The sequence below is a fragment of the Felis catus genome, chromosome B1, assembly GCF_018350175.1.
Source record: "Felis catus isolate Fca126 chromosome B1, F.catus_Fca126_mat1.0, whole genome shotgun sequence".
In the NCBI taxonomy this organism is placed as follows: domain Eukaryota; kingdom Metazoa; phylum Chordata; class Mammalia; order Carnivora; family Felidae; genus Felis; species Felis catus.
In genome coordinates, this window is record NC_058371.1 from 69,152,604 (window position 1) to 69,179,198 (window position 26,595).

The following is a 26,595-nucleotide window of genomic DNA, read 5'->3' on the forward strand; positions in this document are numbered from 1 at the left end:
TTTTATTATTTGAAAAATATTTAACCTCTCCTCTATCTGGTGTATGGGCACATAACCCACACAATTTTTGAATAAACATGAAGTTATCTGGACACTGTCTATGTATGTGTGTGTGTAATGTATGTACACTGTAACATTTCTGAGAATTATGTGTGTGAGACACAAATAGCTTTAAATGCCAGACATATTATTTATAAGAGATGTCCTTCCATATTATCTGTGTGTTCATGACTTGGAGTTTGTAGTTATTCCCCCTATCTTTAACCCAAAGGACAATTTCAAAGGCATTTATAGGCTATGAGAGTTGCACAAGATTTTATCTGATGTGACATAGATGTCTCAAGGTACAGAGTAGGGATATTATACCTGAGGGGGAAATACAATAAGCAAGACTCTGAATATCATTAAGGGTCTGCTTCAGGCACAACTGACTATTGACTGACTGCATGTCCACAGGCTACAGGTTAAATGCCATTGCTTCCTTTTTAGAATTTCCAGGATGGCTATTATTTTGTTAATAACATCTGTCATGTACTTAATTTTAATGCTTTTCCATATAACTACTTATCATTCAGAAAAATCAAAGAGGTTTATTTAAATTTGAATACTGTATTTTCCTGCTTTTGCCTTTTCTTGGAATTATCACAACCTCAGACAATAGCAATCCTCAAGACTTGCTCCACACACCAGCACCGCACGTCCTCAGTGTAGGCTAAGTGTGGCTGCTGCAGGGCAGGGAGAGTTATTGTTGGGAGTTCCCAGTTATGCCATTGTGGATTTTTTGTGCAGGTTTCATAACTTCTCAATTTCCTCTTCTAGAACACAGGGGTTAGTAAATTTTCCTTCCAGGTTTTTTGGTATGATTAGATGAAGCTAATGGATGTGAAAGAGTCTCTCACTGCCTTTCACAGAGATCACATGTAGTACGTGCGAATTTCCCCTCTACGTCCATTGTTTTTAATTTCTAGAGTATTTCTATTGTGAGAAAGAGAGAGCATGCGTGAGCATGAGTAGGGGAGGGGCAGAGACAGAATCTTAAGCAGACCCCATGTCCAGCACAGAGGCAGACACTGGGCTCCATCTTACGACTGTGAAATCATGATCAGAGCCAAAATCAAGAGTTGGATGCTTAACTGCCTGAGCCACCCAGGCATCCCATGAATATATTTAATAGAATCCATTCCCTCTAATCAATCATTGACCCATGAAATTGTAAGCATAATGGGCTGAATATTGGCTGAGATGCTAAGAGTCACATGTAGCCCACTTTGATGCTAAGACCCCCTCTGATACCAAGTAGATATTGCCTATACCTCTCTCTTCTTACTGATGTCTACTGAGAATTAGTTAATATTCTTCTTAATCTTTTGTAGGGCACCCTCACCCTCAAACCTTTCATGATTGATTTCTAATGAACATAGCTATCTGTGGGTACTTATTTGTGTTGTTGACTGACTTCCTATTTCTGTCTAAATTGCCATCTCAGATTAAGCTGAAGCCTATACTGGGAGATGGTTGCTAATTCAGGTCACCAGGTTAAGCAGTGAGGAAGAATTCATCTTCTTTGGTCATATTCTCGTATGGCTTTTGCCAGCTGGGGTCCCTCCGAGTGTCTGCCTGCTGACCTGCCCATCTGTACCCAGCTCATTAGACCAATAGATGGGTTGGATGCTCATCTGTGGCAGGTAAGGGGAAGCACCATTCCTCCAGAATTGAATTATTAAGTAGAGAAGCTGTAGATTATATGGCCATTTTCCTACATATTCTTCTCTCCTTTAAAAGAAAATTCCTTTAGCTTCTCTCTGACCCTTAAAATTCCTTTTGCCTTTTTTCACCTTTCAGGGATAAAGGAATGGCTTTCTCTCTGCCCTCACTTCTCACCTGTGATCCTTTAGCAAGGGCTGGTGACTCTCTTTATAGCTATCCTGAATGTGCCAATGTCTTCTCCTCTTGGCTTTTTTCTTTCCTTATAGGGTCAGCCACTGTCTTTTCTTAGCTGTAGTTGTCTCTCACTTGGACTTCCTGCTTCTCTTTTCAACCTGTTCTCCATATAGCAGCCAGAGGGATCTTTCAAAAATAAATCACATCACAAAAATATCCTCTTTCAAAATTTATAATGTCACCCCATAGTTCTTAGGATAAAAATCCAAACTTTCTATCCTCCCCTTCTGACCTTACTTGAGTGAACCTTTCCTATTCACTGATTTGGTTTCTTTCCACTTTTCCTGCTTCACTTAATTTCATCCATATTGACTGTCCTCTAGATGGGCTGTTTGTTCTTACTTTAAGGTCTTTGAGTTAGCTGTTCCAACAACCTGGATGCCTGGACTGTTCTTCCCCTGGGTCATGGCTGATTATTCCTCATTATTCAGGTCTCAGCATAAATATCCCTGCCTTACAAAAACTGGGGTCACCTATCTCAAGTCCCTCCACATTCCTAGCTGGTTACTCTCCTATTACACTATTGGTTCCCTCCCCGCCCTTCTTCTTCACAATACTTATTTCTATCAGGGACATTTTATTTATTAGTTTATTTTTTTGTTATTTGAATATTGCTCCCAGAATATAAATTCTCATAGACAAGGGATCTTTCTTGTTTTGTCCACCATTAATTTCTGATGCCTGTATCAGTGCTAGACATACTGTAAGAACTCAAAAAAATATTAGTCAAAGGAAAGGAAGAATGAATAATTGCCTATGAATTTGAAACATTTGGAATAGTATTTTAAAATGGTGGTGCCTTGAAGATCTCTTTAAAGGCGTGGCCTGGGCTTTTCTTCCAGACTCTGACTTGAGCTAGTTAGGGTCCAATTTCTATAAATATTCTCCAAACACATCCCGGGCCTGATGTTAGTGTAGTTGGCCACGAAGTCTTTGTTTCCTCAAAGGACATGAGGCCCTTTACCAGACCTATAACAACTCTAGGGACCACAGATTTTTGTCTATGAAACAACTAGATAAAGGAAACTTAGTTGTATTTTTGGGGCAAGGGGAGGAACGGAAGAGAAAATTAAGGGAAGAAAGAGATGCAAAGAGAAATATTTAAAATTAGGACTAGCTCTTCAGTATAGCTAGTGGTGGAATAACACCATGTTTACTCCAGCTGTATTCTGTCATCCCATGATAGTAAAAATCCTAAAGACAGGTTGGATTTTAGATTTAGAATCTAGAATATATATCTGTAAGTGAACAAATAATATAATCACTATAATTAAGTGAACAAAAATCAATTTTCCTATATTAGCTAGGTTTTCATGAATTGACAAATTGGCATGGAATTTACTTTTTTAAGGAAAACCATAAACAGAACTTTGTGCATTCTATACATGTGGAATTCTTCGCTCACCACTGTAAACCCTAAATAGTACATCAATATTGCAAGTCTGGAATGTATGTGATTTTTTGAGTCTGTTATTTTTTAAAAATGTTTATATATTTATTTTGAAAGAGAGTGAGAGAGCACATGTGCATGAGTGGGGGAGAGGCAGAGAGAGAGAGAGAGTGAGGGAGAGAGAAAATCCCAAGCAGGCTCCACCCTCAGCATGGAGCCCAATGTGGTGCTCTATCTCATGACCATGAAGTCATGACCTGAGCCAAAATCAAGAGTCGGGCATGCAACCTACTGAGCCACCCAGGTGCCCTCTGTGTTATTTTTAAGAGTTAATATATTTTCCAAATATGCATTTAATTTACACCAGAAAGTAATTTATCCAGCGGAAGGATTTGTTCAGCTGAAAGCAAATGTCTTGTTTTTTTTGGTAAATGTATTGAAACTACTTGTTAGTTTTCTATGACTAGTAGTTGTAACATTTCTAATCATATTAGAAGCCATTAGCAATGTTTTTTACATAATGTTTACAATATTTCCCCAAAGAGCCCATTTTCAGTCATGTGTCTCTTTTTAGCACCATGATCTAACCAACTAAGCTAACTGGCCAACTCACTCATGTAGCTCCTTTAGTTTAATGCTTGAGTTAATAGTAACTTGCAGGAATACTATAATATGCTATTATTTTGAAGATGTTCTGGACAAGCTACTTTTCTAGATAGCATGACCATGAATGTGCAATTTTTAGGGAGATTAGAAGTATGCTGAGGGTCAAGGGCCTCTCTGATGCATGGTCAGTATTTGTGCCATAAACTTTCAGCACCATTTCACCCCATTCTTACTGTGCCCTTCATCAAGGAAACTTTAAGAAATAAAGTAATGAATGTACACTTGGGCCTAAAACTTATCACAAGTAGTGTTATCAACTAAAACATGAACATATTAAAGCAACGGGTAAAATTATATCTTACAGATATTATGCCTTGGCCCTATGAACACAATATTTTAAGTTATTTATATAAATACTGTTTTTCCACTATGGTGAGGTCACTGAGTATTGCGAGTTGCTGAGTAAAATCCCTGAAGTTTGTGTACTGATACTTTCTTAGTAACAGCTTTGTGCTGCCAAGTTACTCATTGATTAAAGAGTAGAGATTGTACTTCTAGATAGTACCTTCCATTTGATTCAAATAAACACCGTGGCCACCTATTGTCCATTATCGTATGTACTTTTGTTAACAATGTTTTCTATTATGTTTTGTCTTCTGACTTATTTTCAAATTGGATCCCAAACTTTATGCAGTTAAAGAAAACAGTGAGAAAATAACACATAGAAAACAAGAAACATGTAAATACAGGCACAGAGTGGATCAAAAGAGTTTTGGGAACTAGAAGTAGAGATAATAGTTGGATTTTTGTGGAGCGCAATGTCACAAAAGGCCAATATTATCATATTCAGTGTAGTAGACAAAAAGTCTGTCTTGTATTCCACACATATTTTGTGTATTTTATAGGTACTAAACAGGGAGAAAATACATTAAAAATGTATCAAGGTCCTATGAAAACAATGTAAAACCCAGCAGCTAACTTGACTTGGTCACAGTCTTCTCTAGTGACTCGAGTGCAGTGGACACTTCCTTTAAGGGTTGTTTTCAACGGCTCAGTGATCTAGAAACCACTTTTGGTAAGCTGCTGGGATAACTTCCTAGAAGATAAATCTCTTTATATCATTCTGTGCATATATGACGAAGTCCATTGTTGAGCGTGGTTTACAAAGACTACATAATCTGGTTCCAAAGATCTTCTAGCTTCTCTAACTCCAAGCACTTGCTTTAGCCCTATTTCTTAAGCCACCCAAACTTCCCATCATTTCCTAAACCTGCCACGCCATTTCCTGCCCACACACTACCTGTTCCTGCCAGTGCTTTCTCTTTTTTTCCCCACGAAACAGTAAGTGGTAGATCTGAATTGAGTTGAGATTGCTTGATCAGTTTGCTTATCTGTAAATGGGAATAAAAATATTTGTCCTATAAAATGAGAGATAATATACCATAATTAAGTATCATGACTTTGGTGCTTGTATGATGAGTGGAAAGAACTCAGACTTGGGTGCCAGATAAACCCGAGTTCAAGTTCTAAATTAAGCACTTACGAGCTGGTGATCTTAGCAAGTTTCTAAATCTGAGGCAGTCCCTCATGTAGAGAGAGGAGAATACATTACCCTTCAAGGTTCATGTGAGGATTTAATTAGACAACACCCTGACGTGTTTATCTTCAACCAGAACTTCAATAATGTAACTGACTCTAATTACAACTTCAGCAATATAAATAATTCATGTTAATAATCAGAATATGGTAGCTTTGGTCTAGTACATTTTGTGTATCTAAGACAGCACGTTATAATATATATTAAACTTTTGCAACAATTACCCTGGAATAAATTTACAAGTAGTGTAGATTCCTGGAGACTGATTGGAGGATGTGTGATAGCACAGCTTCTGGTGGAGGAGAGCATCATGTCAGACCACTCTTTGTTCCTTCCTAATATTTATCAGAAACTCTATTGTTTTACAGATTCTAATTTTTTTAAGCTTATTTATTTATTTTGAGACAGAGAGAGAGAGAGAGAGAGAGAGAGAGAGAGAGAGAGAGAGAAGGGGAGGGATAGAGAGAGGGCTCGATCCCATGAACCAAACCCATCATGATCTGAGCCGAAACCAAGAGTCTGATGCTTAATGGACTGAGCCACCCAGGTGCCCCTCACATATTCTGGAAGAAAGATAATAGATAGACACAATGATTTGCGATTTTTCACAATCTGAATAAAACTTTTATGTTTTGGTGTTTTCATCTATAATAATGTACAATATTATAATATTGTGTTGTTAGAACAGGAAAAGAAAGCATACAGTAAAATGTAGGGAAGAGAGATTAAAAATAAAAATTACAGAAAAGGTAGGTGTAAGTGAAATAAGAGAAACCAGTTGGGCAATAGAATGAAAGAGTGGAAGGAGATGGTACCAGAAAGAATATAAGATTTGTGTCATGATATTTGAATTAGGATCCAAATAGGATGGGCACATTTTCATGTGACTTAAAAAACAGCAAAACCATCAAATGAAGATATTCCTTTGATAAAGTGAATAACCCTACCCACCATTAAGTTGTGAATATTCTGATTTTTCTTTAGAATTTTCTTGAAAGTGAAAATAAATAAATACTGAAGGACTCAGAGCACTGAGGTTTTCCCCAACCTATAGAGGTGAGTAAGCATGTGTGATGTCCTTAAAGCAGTTTTTTTTGAACTTGGGGGGAACCAAATGGGAGGATGAAGCACACTGTCAACTTGGAATCCAAAACTCCGTTGGGGAAGGGGGAAGGCGAAAATCACTGAGGGAGCTTGGGGGATTGCCCAAACAGAGGTGATTCTTGTCCCAAATCCAAATATGCAGTCCAAGGAAAGGGCAAGTCTCTAGCAGAAGCCATGTGCCCTGAGTGATGTGAGGGGCCGGGGGAGCTGTGGCACAGAGGTAAGTCAGAACAGGGTCTGAGTCAACCTCAAATCGCCCCAGGGTTCCTGGCAGATGAAGGACATTTGAGGATTTCTTATGCTGTTCTGAGAAGACTGGCTATGAGCAGACAGTCAATGTAGGTGGGCATTGTTGCTGGGTGAGAAGCATGTGGATTATCTGGTAGCTGGAGAACATGAAAGTGTTTGAGTGCTTTGGTGAGTGCTGATGCCAAAATCCAACAGAGGAGCTAAACCCCACACAGGACTGACAAAGTTACTGTAGATGTTCATCTCTCCACCTGTCCTCCACTTTCATGTTTCAGAAGCTGCCTCTGAGTCTAGATGCTATTGGGCAGAAGGGGAAAATGGGTGGAGTGGATAAGAATTCTTAGGTGATTAAGATTGTATCTTTAAAAAAATTTTATTTTAATGTTTATTTAATTTTGAGAGAGAGGGACAGAGAGACAGACAGAAGGTGAGTGGGGGAGGGCCAGAGAGGGAGGTAGGGAGAGAGAATCCCAAGCAGGCTTTACACTGTCAGCACAGAGCCCAAGTCAGGGCTTGAACTCACGAACCATGAAATCATGACCTGAGCCAAAGTTGGACGCTTGCTTACGTGACTGAGCCACCTAGGTGCCCCTAAAGTTCCTGATTTTTATTTTTTTATTTTTTATTTTTTTTTCAACGTTTATTTATTTTTGGGACAGAGAGAGACAGAGCATGAACGGGGGAGGGGCAGAGAGAGAGGGAGACACAGAATCGGAAACAGGCTCCAGGCTCTGAGCCATCAGCCCAGAGCCTGACGCGGGGCTTGAACTCACGGACCACAAGATCGTGACCTGGCTGAAGTCGGACGCTTAACCAACTGCGCCACCCAGGCGCCCCAGGTTCCTGATTTTTAAACCAAGCTACTTTGAATTAGCAAATTTAAATGTTTATCATTTTATGTAGGAGTCACGAGTTCTGAGTTTAGTCACAGAAACAAAATTTCACTTTTATGCATATGAGATTTGTGGCCTAAAAATGAAAATTTGTGTATTATATACTATGTCTGGTTTTGATATACTTAATATTAATGATCGGACAAAGCTATTATTGTGTGTGTGTGTGTGTGTGTGTGTGTGTGTATGTGTGTGTAATAGTTTACAACCTTTCCCTGCACCCTTAAATTTTATGACCAGAATGTTGGCATTGCCTTTTAACCTTCTTCTCTGAACTTCTCCCCTACCCTGTGTTTTCTGAAGGAAAAAAAACACGAGAGGTGAATTTTCCTGAAAAAAGTAGACTAGAAAACACATTTTGTGCCCAAGGAGACCGTGCGGCAGAGGAGTGTGCGGTGTCAGGAGTGTGTTAGGAATGAGGGTTGAGTGATGGGGGGCAGGAGGCTGAAGGGAGGCCATGCAGTCTTGCATCCAAGAAAGAAATCTGGGGAGAAGAGTCAAAAAGTTCTTGGAGATTGAAGAGTAATAGAGAAGAGAGGCCATGGGACTTCAGTAGGATTCGTGTAGATCACGTACAATGGAGGAGTCTAAATTTTTCGGAGGCATGAATAAAGGGAACGCCCTTGTTCTGTATGAGTGTCATTAAATGTGAACCCATTCTGGGATTGGATCACATATAATAAAGTTTACGCTGGTACTAACACCACCACCAACACATGAATGCCTCCGTTAGTTCCTTATCCTGCCTCTACGTCACAGACTGCTGGGTGATTTCACTGAATTCTTTAATGTCTTAAAACTTACTGTCCATCTGCAAACACTACTTATATTTATTCCATATGACGTGGCATCATTCTTGCTTTCATTCCTCCACAACACACTGCCTTGTCAGGTTCCATTCTTCTTGATCACTACCACATTCACTCCTCAGTTATCTGTTCAGGTATTCATTATAGCTGTACCATAAGCAAAATGTGGAGGGGATTTAATCAGGACAAACCATTTGGCCTTGACCTATCTGTTCACATCTTAAGTTGATAATTCTAGCCTGTGTCTATTTGTATCCATCTTATACAACAGGCATTAAAGCTGTCATAGGTTGTAAACTCCTAGAGAGAAGGGAATGAGTCTGTTTAATTTCTTCATGCAGCTCCTCCTAGGTAATGACTACAATGGACCATGAGAATAATATTGAAGCCACTGTATATTACCAGCATAGAAACTTTGAAAAAGATGCCTAAGAGCCAGGAGCACGACAAAAAAGATTTGTATAGATTTTTTGCCACTAAAGTGGATTTGATGGACAAATGATTTGCTCCATTATTTCAGGTCAACACTGGGGGTGAATGCTCAGTTGCTGAGAAAAGTTATGGGGTTTCAACAAATAAAAACAATCCCTCTTTCCAGGGAGCCTGCACTGTTGTGCTGTGGGCACTCAAGATCAGGGGTAAGGGCTGCAGGCAGAAGGGAAGAAACAAAAATCTAAATTTAACTTAGCTAAACTAGCCAGCTCTCCTGATTTTACCACAAAGAAGGAGGTTAAGTGGAGGTTAGGAGAATCGAACAGAAAGCATGACCGATGACGTCTTCTTGTCCAAGCTGGAAACGTGTGAGAAAGTAGAAACATTTATAAACCATGAAGCAGTTTTGCGGTGTCCAATAAATCAGCCACAACCAGGAGAGCAAATCTTCTGGACCATTGAAAATGAGTCAAACATTTCTAGCCTGCGCTGGGAAAAGCCTATTAAAATATCCAAAGGCTGGGGGTGAGCAGGAAGATGAGGGCAGAGGCTGAAAAGGAAAGACAAGGATCAGAGGTTTTGCGAGTGACCGAGGTAGTGGTGCCAGTTGTGTTTTGTCTCAGAAGCTAGTGCCTGATGCACCCGAGAGCTTAATCGGTTCTTTCCCTTAATTTATACCTGCACCATGGAACCTGGACAAAAGCTTTATCAAAACAGCTTTGTGTGGTAACTTACGTGATTTCTCTCAGATCCAGGCATGCACATTTCATGTCCATCAGCATGTTTTATCCTATAACATTTCAATTTCGAATCTATGAAGTAAGATTTATCTGCTTGAATGGCTACAACACAGGAACCTGTAGGGTGATAATTCCCTTATACCGTGAGGATCAGATGGGGGCACCATCTTACTAAATGCTTCAAAAATGAGCCAGAATGTCCGTGAATGCAGGTAGCTGCAGAATGGATTGTGCATATGTGATCTGTCGAAAACCTGTTTAATAGGGAACTATCCTTCATGAAGGTCCTAACTCACGAGGGGGGATATTAAGGATAAGAGGTGGGTAGAAGTAAGAATTCTGGTTGCAAGATGTGCGACCAAGAGACGAGAGTTTCCCTTTGTGTGTGTTTCTTCATGACGTATGGTGAGTCTGAGGAATAGAGAGAATGGTTAGGATGAAAAGGGAGAAATCAGGTGGTAGCGAGGGTGCAGAAGAGCTTGTTGATCAGAATTAGAAATCGATATCCGGGCCTCTTGGAAGTCAGGGAAGGAAATGCTGCTGATTCCACTTGGCACTAAGCAGCCTGAATGTGGGGGAGATGAAAAAGAGGAGAAACTGAGCACGCAGCAGGATCAAAGCCTGAAGGAGGTGGGAAAGTGGCCAAGGAGACGTGTTCAGTGTCGGCATACCCACTTCATCTCAATGCAAAGCTTGCCTCCCCCCACAGGATAAAGAGGAAATCAGCCTGGCATGGTAACAGACAGCTTATTACCAGTGTGGGATGTATTTGCTACCAAATCATGAATCGTTAATGCCTTTGGGTAGCTTCGCACAGCAGTGAGGATGCGTTGCATTGCTTCTCTACGTGTCTCTGCCATCTCCTTGAAGTTGGGAGACGTGTGGCTACCATCTCAGGGAATTGTGTGTGTGTGCTGAGGCAGGGCGAGGGAGGAAGGAGCAAGTTAGGGTGACTCTATTCAGTATGAACACGGTCTCAAATGTATCTCCCTTCTCTGGGCACCAGCCTCGGCACAGGCAGAATGACAGAAGACACGGTATTCTTTTTTGGGGGAGAGGTGATGGGAGAGGTCAAGTGTGTAGGTATTTGGCAACCAAGCTATTTAGGGTTACCTGGAGAAAAGAAAGCATCTGTCTGAAACTAGAAGTGTCAGGAAGTGGGTCGCTTTCGTGGCTCAGTAGATTAAGTAGCTGACTCTTGATTTCAGCTCAGGTCACGATCTCACGGCTGTGAGTTCCAGCCTCGTGTCAAGCTTTGTGCTGACAGTGTGTAGATTCTCTCTCTCTCCCTCTCTCTCTGGCCCTCCCCTGCTGTTTTCTCTCTCTCTCTCTCTCAAAATAATTAAATAAACTTAAAAACAAAACAAAAAAAAGAAGTGTTGGGCAGATCCTGGTAGTTTACAAATTACTCCTGAGAAGTTGACAAAGTTTCTTCCACTGTGGCTTCACCTGACACCTGTATAGCAATCTTCAGCCTCAGGTTTCCTACAGCCTATCAAGACTCCTCCACCTTAGATGGAATGCCCCCAAGGGCCAGATTCAGGGCCCTTTCAGATGGAAAGGGCTGTATCTTTAAGGAAAATGTAGTTGTCTGAGGGATAGCATGGGGGTATGGACTGGAGAGGGAATAGAGATAATGAAAACATCCACTGGATCTTAATCACTTGGAGATTTATAAAAGCCCCTTTCGTTAAAGTTCCTCTGGGCCTGACTGCGAGCAAGGACTTGGAGAAGTGTGATCAGACCCTTCTCTCCCTGCTCATTCTCTCACTGGCTGTGAGAATGATTTAAAATGTTTACTAGGCAGGTATGTGAATAATGATTATACTAAGCTTAGTGTATTGGCAAAATCTTAATCTTTAAGGCTAGGATTTTGGGTGATAATAAATTTGTTTTAATAACATCATTGTAGGTTCTCTCTACTTTAAGGTGACATTCTACCCTTCTATATTTCCTGCCCTTCTTGCCCTACATATGAAATTGGAGGCCCATTTTTTTTTTTTAATTTTTTTTTTCAACGTTTATTTATTTTTGGGACAGAGAGAGACAGAGCATGAATGGGGGAGGGGCAGAGAGAGAGGGAGACACAGAATCGGAAACAGGCTCCAGGCTCTGAGCCATCAACCCAGAGCCCGACGCGGGGCTCGAACTCACAGACCGCGAGATCGTGACCTGGCTGAAGTCGGACGCTTAACCGACTGCGCCACCCAGGCGCCCCTGGAGGCCCATTTTTAAGAGTAAGTAAAGAATAATACAACTGATGACAAAAGGGAACACAGCTATATGGCCTCAGTTTCTTGCTATGTAAAAAATGAGGGTGTTGTACTCTATAAGTTTTTGACTTTCCCCTGAACTCAAAAGTCTGATTTTATGAGACTTAAATTAAAAAAGTACTTGAGAGACAGAAGATGGAACTGTCTAACTAGATAGTAATTCACTAAAGATTCAGATGCTGGAAACAGAAAAAACTTACTATTTTTCTTTAAATATATTAGATAGGAATTAAGAGAAATGATTAGGGGACAGCAGTGTAATTAGATGTTTTAATCAATTAATTAGCTCATATAATTGGATGGCCTTTCAGTTCAAGTGCATATTCAATCCTCTAATAAAAACAAAAAAAAATTTAAATGTTAGTTGCCTTTTAAGAAGGGTGAATCTTGGGGCGCATGAGTGGCTCAGTCAGTGAAGCGTCCAACTTCGCCTCAGGACATGATCTCGCAGTCTGTGGGTTTGAGCCTCGTGTTGGGCTCTGTGCTGACAGATCAGAGCCTGGAGCTTGCTTAGGATTCTGTGTCTCCCTGTCTCTTGGCCCTTCCCATGCTCATGCTCTATGTCTCTCTGTCTCTCAATAATAAATAAACGTTAAAAAAATTAAAAAAAAAAAGAAGGGTGAATCTTACTATTAAAGACTGTATCAGATTGTCTGCGTTCCTTTTTGTAGCTAATCATGTGGTGACATTTTGGTTCAACAGAGCACCTTGACCAAAGGTGGACCTGGAGTTGAGTTTGGAGACAGGGGCTCAGGCCAGAGAGCTGTGTGTGTGTGTGTGTGTGTGTGTGTGTTAAATGTTTATTTGGGAGAGAGAGAGAGCGAGAGAGAGCGAGAGCGAGAGAGAGAGAGAGAGTGAGAGCTCTTGCATGAGTGGGAGAGGGGCAGAGAGAACAGGAGAGAATCCCAAGCAGGCTCTATGCTATCAGAGCAGAGCCTGATGCAGGGCTTGATCCCACGACCCTGGGAATATGACCTGAGAGGAACAAAGAGTTGGATGCTTAACCGACTGAGCTCCCAGGTGCTCCTATGTTGTTCTTCACTATGGAGGAGAACTTGAGTTCTGGAGACAATATCAGGGAGGGGTGATAGGTTGAGGAGGAATGATGGAGAGAGAGAGAGGTGGAGAGAGGAACTGGTGCAGTTGTCAGAGGCAAGGCCTAGAGCATCCAGTGCAACGGCCCTGAGAGTCCTCCTCACAAAGGATAATCCTTGGAGGTTTTTTTTCTTTCTTTTTTTTTTTTTTTTTTGAGAGTATTATTAAAAAAAAGATATATTCATTATTATGGGGGATTTAAGAAATAAGGTGACCCCAGTAAATTGAGGTAATATTGAAATAATTATAAAATGAATCTACTTAGCAAAAAAAAAAATCAAACAAATTACTATAAACTACAACTATTTAGCAGGAAAGTATCAGTTTCTAACACAAGTAACAGGAGACCTCACTTTATACTATGTTTTTTTTTTTTTTTAACTTGACTTCTAGCTTTGCTGTAACAGAGAACAAAACCTAAATTTGAAATATACATGACGTGCCAGCCCCTGCTTATCTTCAAAGAAGGACAAAGCTTTTGGTTGTTCTGATCAGGGTGATGGGTGAAGGTGCAAAAAGGATGAGAGAGTATTGGATGACTATGTACAAGAAGTAGAGCTACTGAGGTTGTGGGGATATAGAGGGGAGAATATACCCAGGAGGAGGAGGAGGTAAACTGACATAGGAATGGAGTAAATATTTATTGGTACTTCTAATGTGTATAGTTCCATGTCATGAGGTACAAACAAAAGTGCTTTCTAAGAAAAATCCTAAGATCAATACAAGTGGAGTCTAATTTTCTATTCATTCAAATTATTTACTTGTGTATCCTAATTCCTCAGTTGGGGGACACTGAGAGATATACGTAGAGCAGATGGCACCAGCTCATAGGAGGAGAGCCATAAACAATGGGCATGGGTTTCTTCAACTTCCCTGGGATGGGGAGGGCCTCACCTGGGGATGTGCAACCTGGTGTTGTTTGGATTTACTAGTTTTATGACTCTGGGATGGTCAATAGTTCTTTTTTGCTTAATCTCTGAAATGGAGAAATATCTGATTTGCCTGTAGGCCAATGCGCTAGATTAGAGGATCTGTTAAAAATCCCCTTTAATTCTCAGATATTATGGTATTAGAAAATATTAGAACTGAATCATGTTTTGCTAGCATAGGCTTTTCAGGGAGACAGGCTTGGAATCAAATCTCTTTTGCAACAATTACTAGGGAATGGTGCCAGGCATACTACTTAATATTTCTCATTTTCTGTTTCTTCTTTTGCTAAATGAGAATATCTCTTTGTGTTTTTATAGGGGTAAAATCAGATAATGTTTATAAAGCACTTAGTACATAGTTTGTGGTTCATGGGAAATTCTCAATAAGTGGTAAATATAAAAACAACCACATCTATAACCACAATCATAGTCCTTGAAATCAAATGGTATGAATGCTTATAGTTTTTCAGACAAAACAAAGAACAAAAAAACACACCTAACTAGAATACCCAATTCCAAGCTTTTCACTTTGCACTTCACTTTGCAAACAAGTTTGTCCTAATGTGCGAAATTATGCTTGCAAAACTATTTAGTTTTGTTCACAAATATTTAGTTCACAAATATAATCATGTCTTTCCTTGATGCAGATTATGATGATGTATTTGCACAGATCTGTTAATTTTCTTCCTATTCGAAACTTAAAAATATTATTCCAAACTCACAGCAAGAACAATAAAAAATTATTAATAACCTTCAAAAACATAGGGCGGCATAATAGATACTTCTGTAGTGTGCACATTGGAAAGTTTATTCTCTCATCTTTTGGATATGGGTAAATATGCCAGTATTCTCTTTTTTTTTTTATATACTAATGGTCGGTTCTGGGAAAACCCTTCCCTTTCTTCTTCTGAATGGTTTGAGAAAAAAATATTAGAAGGTACGCCTGTTGTAGGACTTAAGGCAAAGCTCAGATGGTCTTATAAGTATCCATTCGGAATTGAAAAGTGAGGACGTGGTGCATCTAAGTGGCTTAGTCGGTTGAGTGTCCGACTTTGGCTCAGGTCATGATCTCACGGTCTGTGAGTTCGAGCCCCATGTCGGGCTCTGTGCTGACAGCTTGGAGCCTAGAGCCTGCTTCAGATTCTGTGTCTCCCTCTCTTTCTCTGCATTACACTTTCTCTCTCTCTCCCTCTCAAAAATAAATAAACATTTAAAAAAGTTAAAAAAAAAAAAAAAAGAAAATGAGGACGTTCCCAGCTGTGCCAGCTCTTGGCAAAATACTTCAGTGGATCAAGTTTATGTTTGGGCCTCTTCTATTTCCTATTTCCTCACTTGTTCTCCATCTATCCAAAGTATTGAGTGAAATGATTGTTTTTGTTTAATGATACTGGTTAAGTAATAAGTAAAGCATTTGCTGATAAGGACTTAAGATACAATTCTTCCTGGGGATTGTTTTTTAACTTTTAATTTCAAAATATTATGGACTCAAAAGAAGTTGCAAAAATAGCACAGAGAAGTCCTATATACCCTTCACCCAGTTTCCCCAATGGTAAAATCTTGTATAATCATAGTACATTATCGAACTAATAAATCAACACTGGCATAATACAACTAACTAGACTATACACAGAGGAATTTTTATTATTTATTATTATTATTTTTTAACGTTTATTTATTTTTGAGAAGAGAGAGACAGAGCATGCATGGGGGAGGAGAGAGAAAGAGGGAGACACAGAATCTGAAACAGCTCCAGGCTCTGAGTTGTCAGTACAGAGCCCGACGCGGGGCTCGAACTCACGGACTGGGAGATCACAACCTGAGTCGAAGTCAGATGCTTAACCAACTGAGCCACCCAAGTGCCCCAAGACAGAGGAATTTTTAAAGAATTAGAAATTCTCAAGGGTCAAAGAAAACCTTTTCTATATCTAAATGTTGCCCCTGTCTGTGTGCACCTAGGTTTTTGCCCGTCTCACTGTTTGGGAATCCTAGATTAACTTTCTGTCTTCTCCACTCTACCCCTTCAGAGCAGGGATCATGCTTTTTAGTCACCCCTTAGTCTTATTGCTTATTAAGGTCATTGGCATTCAAAAAGTATTTTTGGTTAACAAGGTGACTAATAATTGCTTAGGTCTTTATACACATTATCTCTCAGAATGTTCATGGTCTAGGGGAAAGAGTATAGACTTGAAAAACATTCAAATCCTGGTATTTATTAGCTTGAGTCTTGTGACAAGGTACTGAATGTCCTTGGGTCTTGCCTTCCTCACGTATTTCATTACATCTACATAATAGAGTTGTTGTAAAATTCAAGGAGGTAATTTATGTAAAAAAGAAGCAAACATAAGGGCTTGGGATGTGGTTAGGGTAAAATATTTTATTGCCATTTTATAAACTAAGGGTCAATGATTTTATTGCCATTTTACAAACTAAGGCTCAGGGAAGGTCAGTCATTGCTGCAAATCTTAGAGCGGATACATAAAGTGCTGCTAAGCACCTTAGACCAGCAGCCTTCCATGATAGCACATTGTCTTTTCCAGGCCACTGGAAGAGTAGATTAAAAAAACAAAGAAAGAAAGAAACAAACAAACAAACAACCACCACCACAGGGAAGTTACAGAGATTTAAGATTTTGTCCTTATGTAGTTGTTGACTTCTTTTGCTAAGTGCATAGGAAACCCTCTCTTAGTGGAGCTGGATGATGAGATAAACTAGAAGGTCAATCATGGGTGTGTGGTGCTATTTTAGAGGTCCCTGCCAAATGCCCGTTCACCCTCCCCATTCCGTTGACACCCTATAGCGAAGAATGTTGCTTGCCAAACTGCATCAGATGTTTATATCCTCATCCTTTGCTGAAGGCATGGAAGGATGAGAAATTGGAGCCCTTAAGTATTCACAGTACATTGTCAAAATTTGTTTTTAAATCACAAATTAAACTTAATTTTTTAAATCACAAAATAAACTTAAATTTAAAAAGTTGGAGGGGGGTGCCTGGGTGGCTCAGTCAGTTAAGTGTCTGACTTCGGCTCAGGTCTTGATCTCATGGCTTGTGAGTTCAAGCCCCATGTTGAGCTCTGTGCCGACAGCTCAGAGCCTGGAGCCTGCTTCAGATTCTGTGTGCGTGTGTGTGTGCGTGTGCGTGTGTGTGTGTGTGTCTCTCTCTCTCTCTCTGCCCCTCCCCTCCTCATGTTCTGTCTCTCAAAAATAAATAAACACTTAAAAGTTGGAGGGTTTTGACATCATCATCATCATCTACTTTTATTTTCTGCTCATGAAATAATTTTTTTTAACAAAAGAGAATATGTAAACATGGAAATTTTTTACTAACCTGACTTGGCTGGAAACACATTAGCCAAAGTTGCTTTTCAACTTGCTCTGATCACCTTTTTTTTTTTTTTTTAAAGTTTATTTATTATTTATTTTGAGAGAGAGGGTACACAGGAGGGGCAGAGAGAGAGAGGAAGAGAGACAGAGAATCCCAAGTAGGCTCCACACTGTCAATATAGAGCCCAAAGTGGGGCTCAAAGTCATGAAACATGAGATTATGACCTGAGCCAAAACCAAGAGCTGGACACTTAACAGACTAAGCCACTCAGGCACCCCTGCCCTCAACACCTTTTACATACCCTTGAATTCCTCATATTAGAATGTCTAATTCTAATTGGAAGTATCTTTTTGGCCTATTTAATCTATTCATTTCATTGAAATGGAATAGGAGATGGTAAAATATGTTATTGATTTATGAGGCTGTTGGCTACAAATGTCAAAAACTCGGGTAGCTTAAATACTTGGATTACAATGAGAAACATTCCATTTTTGGTGGTGGTTTGCAATTTGTTTTTTGGTCCTCTAATTAATAAAATGGCTAATGGGTCTTAAATGTAGGAACTGAAACCATGAAACTTCTGGGAGAAGACATAGAACAAAGCTCTTTGACATGGATTTTGGTAGTGCTTTTTTGGATATGGCACCTGAGACACAAGCAACACAATACAAAATAAACCAGTGGGACTGCCCCAAACTAACACGCTTCTGCACACCAAAGAAAACCATCAAAAAAGTGAAAAGAAAACATACAGAAAAATATTTGCAAATCATATATGTGATGTGGGGTTAATATCCAAAAACATAAAAAGAACCCATGCAATTCAGTGGCAAAAAACAAAATAACCCAATTAAAAGATGGGCAAAGGACCTGAATAGATGTTTCTCCAAAGAAGACATATTTCAACAGGGCCAACAGGTGCATGAAAAGATGCTCAACATCACCAGTCATGCACAAGGAAAAGGTAAATCAAAACCACAATAAGATATCAGCTCACACTTTTTAGAATGGCTATCATTAAAAGGACAAGGGGAAGAAAGCTGGCATGGATGTGGAGGAAAGGGAACCCTTGCACACTGTTGATGGAATTGGAACTGGAAATTGGTATACTCACTAAAGAAGGACCCTCAAAATGTTAAAAATACAACTACCATATGACCCAGCAATTGCACTTCTGGGAGTATATCCAAAGGTAATAAAAACACTAACTCAAAAAAAGATACATACCCCTGTATTCATAGCAGCATTACTTACAATAGTCAAGACATGAAAACAAGCTAAATGTCCATCAGTAAATGAGAGAATAAAGAAGTTGTGGCCTATATATGCAATGGAGTAGTATTCAGTGATTAAAAACAACAAGAAAATCCTACCACTTGCAAAACATGGATGGACCTCGAACGCATTATGCTAAGTGAAATAAGGTAGACAGAGAAAGACAAATACTGTATGATCTCACTTATATCTGGAATCTCTACAACAAAAGGAAAGTCTCAAAACTCATGGAAAAAGAGATAAAATTTGTGGTTGCCAGAAATAATGGTGGGAGGTGGAGGAAGGTGCTGTATGATGTACAGGACAATTGTTAAAAGAGTAAATCCTAAGAGTTCTCATCACAAGGAAACAATTTTTACCCATATTTCTTTTCTTCTTTCTTTTCTTTTATACTGTATTTATATAATATGGATGTTAGCTGAACCTATGGTGTCATCATTTCACAACATATATAAATCAAACCATCGTTCTGTAGGACTTAAACTTATACAGAGATATATGTCAGGTATTTCTCAACAAAACTGGAATGAAAAATGGAGTACCAGCTACCAAGATTAGAGACAGAGAGAGCAAAGAAATAGGATGCTTTTCCAGGATTCTGAACTGTTTCCTCGGTTTCAATGCCGTCTCCCACCCTCTGACCATTAAAAGTAAGGTATACCGGAGACCAAGAGAGGAAAGGAAAAAAAAATCACTTTGATGCAGTACAGGCCATCGGAACTGGGAAAGTTAGGATTGAAATTTACTTGGAGATATTCTCAATAGAATATCTCAGTGAAAACCACCTTCTGCAAACTTTTGAAGACATGGAGGAGTGTAAACATGCGTGTGAATTCTAAATGTGTTAAAGTTTGTCATTCCCAGCATCATAAGGTGTTAAAGACACCCAGAAAGTTTTCTTTCTTGATTTCCTTGGACTGTCTCATAATTTAGTACCTAAGAGACATAAACATTTTATTTCTACTTACATAATATAAAGAGGGTGTAATGCAGAATGCCTCTCCTTTGATTAAAAAAAATTTTTTTTTCTGAAAAATAAACTACAGCATACATGGAGAAAGCAAAAATTGTCATAGTAACAAAAGTAAAAATGCCCATCTGGGCTCCTGGTGTGTCTGTGCCTTTCACTGCTTTGTGCTTTTCCTTTTTTTTTTTTTTTTTTTTCCAAGGCATAGCAAGAGATCTTGTTGAATAAAAAAGATTTTATGAATGCATTTCTCAGTGAGAAGGCACACCTGTGATATCAAATCACAAAGGACCGGGACTACAAAGTGTTAAAACTACACAGAAAGCTGAATACACGTAAAGTCTTTCCCAGAATATTTCAGTGGGCATCTTACTTGAACACGATCTCTTTAAGGACTGCTTCTCTTGAAACATTATAAAATTACTTATAAAATAATTATTGCTTAAACAAATTGGTTTTTATGAAGCATAGGTTTGTATGTCACGTTAATCTTGCTCGACATTTGACTCTGCCAGGATAGTCCAGTTTCTAATATAAATACCAGAAATGACTTAAGAATAATTCTGAAGTGAGATTACAATTTTATCAGAAAAAAAATTATCTCAAAAGCATAAATGTAAGTAATAAACATTTGTAATTGTGATTAGTTCATACAATATTATTAAGGTATATAAAATTAAATACTGAGCATACTTACAATATTTACCCAAAATTAAGATGTAGAAGAAGACAGGACCAGATGTCATTTCCTTCTCTCTGAGCAACTGATTAATAAAAGTGAATACAATTTGGTCTTGGTTTCTGAGTCGCACACAGCTCACGGTGGTTGTGTGCTATTTCTGTCTGCAATCTTAGCAGCTACAAAGCAGTTCACCCTCCTTCCTCTCTCATTTCCTCTCCCTCTCTTTCCATTCCCTTTTCTTTTCTTTCTTCCTTTCTGTTTCTCAGAATCTCTCCTCCCACCCTCCTTTGCAAAAAGTCTTAATATCCTTCTTTACACCCTCTCCACACACACACCCCCAGCAGACGTGCGCGCGTGCGCACGCGCGCACACACACACACACACACACACACACACACACACACAAGAGGGAACACAAAGCTGAGCAGTGAGCAAAAGTTTCAGACAGAGAACATACAAGCTCTTCTTGACTCTAAACATCTTGTTTCTATGTCCTGCCGCAGTGTACAAATGAGAGTGTGTGTGAACTGACAAATGTCTGAGCTGATCAAAGTCACACTACTAGAAAGAAACTGAGCTAGAGATACATTACAAATGAAAACTATTTTTTCTCCTCAGTGACTTGGGACTAGGAAAAGAACAGAACTACACGGGGCAAAATGCCTTGGTGGAATTAACTATAAGGCAAGGATTAAAATGTAACTGTAGCATTCTTTTGTGATCTGAGTTTAGGCATTTGAATGATAGGATATTGTTTACAGAAAAATACAAAGGAATAAAAAACAAATCTTAAATTTTCTTGAGCCCATGAATTTGACTGCAGTGGAGAGAGCACGACAAGTCATTGGTTGTGGAGTAAAGCCTTCCTGGGTTTGAATCATGGTCTGATTCAAACAAACTATAGTTGTGTAGTTGCTTGCTCTTGGCTGACCTTTGGTTTTCTGGAGGAAAATATCTGGAGGAAAAAGGCAAGGTGGCTGGGATGATCAGCATAGTGCATACTGAATATCTGGCATAGGTTCTAGGGCATAGTAGGTGGTTACCAAATGGCAGCCATTCATATGATGATGACTTGTATAAGTAGGAAAAAAAAAGGAAAGGAAAACAAGGAAAAACATTTCCATGCAGTGCTTTCTTCTTTTAACCAGGCTATATCATTCTTATTTTTCAGTTTGCTAATTTATTGCTAAAGCAATGGGCAGCACCTTGCCATGAGAAATTTGCTCATGAGGTTAATGCCTCCTAATCTCTCTCTACATATAGACTCTATGTAAGTTACACATCATGATATCATTTATTTCATCACAGGAAGCCCTTTCTTTTTTCTTTCTTTCTTTCTTTCTTTCTTTCTTTCTTTCTTTCTTTCTTTCTTTCTTTCTTTCTTTTCTCTTTCTTTTTTTCTCTTTTTTTTCAGGAAGCTTATTTCTAAAATGTGGCTAAAAGTTTATATTAACACTACTTTTCTTTTTTCCTGTAGAAGTAATTAATGCCATGAAAGGAGAAATGAGGTATAGGAATCTTTATAAGTCCTTTATTTATCAGATTTATTCAATGAAGACACTGTTATTTTAGTAGAAATGTTTATGGTTAACTGAATTTGAATGCTCATTTAATGATCAGTAAGTGTTCATTCAGTGTATATTCTTTATACTAATACTTGAAATGACTTAAGTGATTAATGATTTTTTATTTGTTTTAGAAACAGTGTTTCCTAGAAGGATGCTAAGGGGCATATTAGGGCAATTTTTGAAGGGAAGCCCATAGGAAGCTTCTCAACAGTAAAGCTGAGGCACTTGCTTTGGGAATCTTCCAGCAGAAAGTCGTTTTCAAAGTAATCCTGATGTTATTTTGTTAGCTTTGAGCATTTTGTCTGAGCTGATGATACAATTAGTGGGCCAGTAGTCAGGAAGTACTTTTAACAATATATACATGCATTGTATTTTTAATCTCAAATTATCCATGCTAAACTTCAAAATAATTTCTCATTTCACTAAGATTGTAGTATATTTTACTAAAATGGATATTTATCTGGAGGAACAATTTAAGACTTTTTTTTTTTTAAATAGAATATCACTTCTTTCTTATTTTAAGCCAATACAACGAATCTGGAGTATTAGTTTCATATAGGTATATTGGTGGAAAAAACCCAGGAGTGAAAAAAAAGTACCCTTACCATACAGTGCAGCAGGCACTATTGGGATTTTGGACCAGAAAATTATTGTGAGGTGCTATCCTTTGCATTGTAGAATATTCAGCAGCATCCCTGTCCTCTACCCACTAGATGTCAATAGCACTCTCTAGTTGGGACAATTAAACACATCTCCAAACTTATGCAAACGTTCCCTGGGGGGCAAACTTGCTCCTGGTTGACAACAACTGCATTGTAGACAAAGCCTTGCCTGAACAATGTTTAACTACTGATTTTTACTTAATAATTAAAGTAGAATTCTTCTCAAACTTCTAATTAAAATGTATTTTCTTCTTTTGTTGTTCTGCAATTTAAAGACATACATTAAAGAGTTTTAAAAAGAAATGGTGTATGTTCCTAGCCTTCTCTTCCTGCTCATATCGTTCAATTCCAAGCTTACATTGTGGGTCTGATAGGATCTGTGACGTCATTCCCTCTGTTTGTGAGTATTTACTTCGTGGTTTTCCACATCAGATTTGGTGGCGATTCAGGCTAACAGTTAACACCCTTTCTTACCTTGGAGTCTCTTTTAAAATCTTATTGAGACTCTCTGAATAATCACAAAACTTTATATTTGAAAATTACTTCTCAGAACAACCTAGAGTCAAGCCAGATAAGCATTATCAACCTGTGTGCACTGTATAGATTCAAATTTCTAATCTGTGGTTTTTCCTTCCCACTACCAGTGAACTATTCTAGTACATTTTTAGCATCATATTTTAAAATTTGATAATGATACTCAAAGGTTTTTTGTCTATGTGTCTCAACCTATTTGCCACCATCATTTCCAACAGTAGAAAGAACCATTTTACTTAATGTGTTTTTTAATTTTTTTTTAAAGTTTACTTATTTATTTTTGAAAGAGAGTGAGAACCAGCGAGCAAGGAGCAGAGAGAGAGAGGGGAACAGAGTATCTGAAGTGGGCTCTGGGCTGATAATAGAGAGCCGGTTGCGGGGCTCAAACTCATGAACCATGAGATCATGACCTGAGCCGAAGTTGGACATTGAGCCACTCAGGCTCCCCTAAATATTTGTTTGATTGCAGACCTGGGAAAGTCTCAATGAAAGAGATTGGTAAGATCTCAATCAGAGCCTCATGATTCAAAGATATTTGGGCAATAGTAAACCAACTCTTGAATCAAGACTAAGTACGATCCCGGAGCTAAAATGCATGCTTTCAAATGCATGGATCCCATGGATCCATTCCTAATTGACAGCTGTCAACCAGGCAATACTCTTGAGATACTCATCATGTCTAAGTCATACCAAGGCAATTTTAGCTATCTCAATTTAGCATTAATTACACAATTCTGAAATGAAATGACTTCTGGAGAATGATATGAAGTAAGATGTGCACTGGGACAGAGCAATGAAGAGGTACAGGTATTTCAAGAGACATTTTATACGGAATCTAAACAATTTCACTCTAGATGGAAGCTATTATGTCATTTTAGCAGAAAATCAACCATTAAATGTAAACCAAATCCCATGTGGATTTGTGTGTTGCCTTGATGGTTATAATAGGGGTGTGACAGAATTGAGTAATCCTCTGTGAAACCGATGGTGTGAAGACGGCGAGGACATGGTTAACAAGCTCAACACCATCTATCCATGTATGTATCTATCTGTTGTCTATCTATCAATCATCACCTTATGCAGTAGATATCAGTTGATGGTTTTTGTTAACTGAAAATTATGTACATAATTTAGTATTACTAACCTTGCCTTACTTCGTTTCCTCAAACAACTGTAATTGATGACCTTCAAGTTTCAGGGTCCTTGTATCAAGATTGAGCCTACCTAGTTCAAGACCAACAGTATAAAAGGAGAAATAAAGTCTGTTGCTTGAGCCAGTAGATGGGGTCTGGAAACTAAACCTGCTGGTTCATATCTAGCAGCCTGCGTGCTCTCTGAGCAGCCATCTCTGTCCCTTCTTCTGCACATGCCCATTGTTCCTGCTCAGTCGTGATAAGCTTCAGCTGCTTCAGTTTCCTAGCTGGAGCTTCGGCATCCATGCTGCCTTGCCTCTAACCCCAGCCCACTTGCCTATGATTTAGCTTGTTCTTCACTCCATGGGGTTGACCCTACAGGAGATTTACTGCTCTTAGCCCTAGCTTCCTAATCCCAGTGTTCTCCCTTTAATGCACTGCCAGTCTGCTGCTGATGCCTCTGCATGGCTCACCCAAGACTGCCTGATCTATGCAAGGGGCATCTCCTACATGCTGGAAGAAAACATAAATCAGAAAAGTAAAGATGGCTTGTTCCAGTAGTGTCAGTAGAGGATGGCAAGTTACGCTCCCAGTTTTGCCACTGATTAGACATGTAACCTCTGATAAATCACTTAAATGCCCTGGTCCTCTGTTGTCTCACCTGTGAAATCAATGGTTGATCTTTCATTTATTTATTTTGTTAAAGATTTATTTATTTAAGTAATTTATTTATTAAGTAATCTCTACACCCAACATGGGGCTTAAACTCAAATCCCCAGATCAAGAGTCGCACGCTCTACTGATGGAGACAGAGAGGCATCCCAACAATTATCTTTTAGAGGAATTATAACTGTGTAATTTTATGAAATATAATAATCTGTTTCAGAAAAAATGATAAATTGGGGCACCTGGGTGGCTCAGTTGGTTAAGCATCCGACTTTGGCTCAGGTCATGATCCCAGGGTTTGTGGGTTTGAGCCCTGCATCAGCTCTGTGCTGACAGCTCAGAGCCTGGAGCCTGCTTCAGATTCTGTGTCTCCCTCTCTCTCTCTCTGCACCTCCCCCATGCGCTTTCTCTCTCTCTTCAAAAATAAATAAACATTAAAAAAATTTAAAAAAAGAAAAAAAATAAATTATTATGGAGACAGAATTCATACATATGAATTACCTAAAATATATTTTTACCAGATTTTTCAACAAATGTAAACTGTTGCCATGAGTATAGTGTTGTAAAGAAGGTATGAGAAGGTGTCAAGGAGGCTGGTACAGACAACTAGCTGGGGTCAATTATGGATGATCCTTTAGGGAAGAAAATCTGTGTAGTGAATATGGAAGACAAAGAAAGTCATGGGCTGACAGGGAGTCATAGAAACAACATTTTACTTCAAAAACAAGTGTGTGTAAACATGTGCAAACAGCAGATCCGTATGGGTCTAGGCCAAAATATAACCAAGAAATGCTATTGTAAAGTTATGGAGTAATTAATCACTTGTTGGAAAGTGTCAGACATGAGGTTGACTAGATAACAAAAAGTAGGATATAAAAGTTGATATCAATTTCTGAGCAGTAAATTGATATAATAAAAAAAAAAAGACTAATAAAGACGACTAGTCTCATGACCGTGTGATGCAAAAGATGAGAAAGAACAGACTTTAGCTACGGAGATGAGGCTGTTGTGTAACAGATGTAAGGCAGCTATTCGGGTTTGGTGTCACTGCAAAGGCTGCAAACACCAGCCGCTGCCAGAAAGAAAACTGTTCTAATTATGGTTGATTATGAACAGACTTTGACTATTTGTTTACCTATTTATTTTGTTCAGACTTTGACTTTAGATGAGGGATGTCCAATGGAAGTAAAAAATGAGCCACGTGTGCAATTCAAAATTTTCTAGTAGCCACATTAAGAAAGTAAAAGGAAATAGGTAAAATTAATTTTTTTTAAATTTCTTTTCAACTTTTTATTTATTTTTGGGACAGAGAGAGAGAAAGCATGAACGGGGGAGGAGCAGAGAGAGAGGGAGACACAGAATCGGAAACAGGCTCCAGGCTCTGAGCCATCAGCCCAGAGCCTGACGCGGGGCTCGAACTCACAGACCGCGAGATCGTGACCTGGCTGAAGTCGGACGCTTAACCGACTGCGCCACCCAGGCACCCCGGTAAAATTAATTTTAATAATACATTTTATTTAACTCAATATATCCACTATATTACCACTTCAACGTGGAATCGGTATGAGAACTATTAATGGGTATTTAAGTCCTTTTTTAAATTTTTACTATCTTTGAAATCTGGTATATGTGTGTTACACGCACAGCACATCTCAGTTTGGGCTAGCCACATTTCAAGTACTCAGTAACCATGTGTGGTTAGTGGCTATCATATTGGACAGTGCAGCT

General features: G+C 38.9%; 1 protein-coding gene across 11 annotated transcripts in view; it reads right to left on the reverse strand.

The window, feature by feature from the left end:
- Positions 1-26,595, reverse strand: part of RXFP1 (relaxin family peptide receptor 1) — a 135,650-nt gene that overhangs the window by 92,291 nt on the left and 16,764 nt on the right. The window contains exon 1 of one of the 11 annotated variants that reach the window (XM_019828775.3): positions 20,320-20,604. The exons of 9 other annotated variants lie outside the window; for them this stretch is intronic. In XM_019828775.3, coding sequence (XP_019684334.3) covers positions 20,320-20,368 — 49 coding nt within the window. In that variant the 5' untranslated portion in view covers positions 20,369-20,604. Of the gene's footprint in view, positions 1-20,319; positions 20,605-26,595 lie in introns of those variants that run through there. One more of the 11 variants, XM_019828782.3, reaches the window with a different exon arrangement.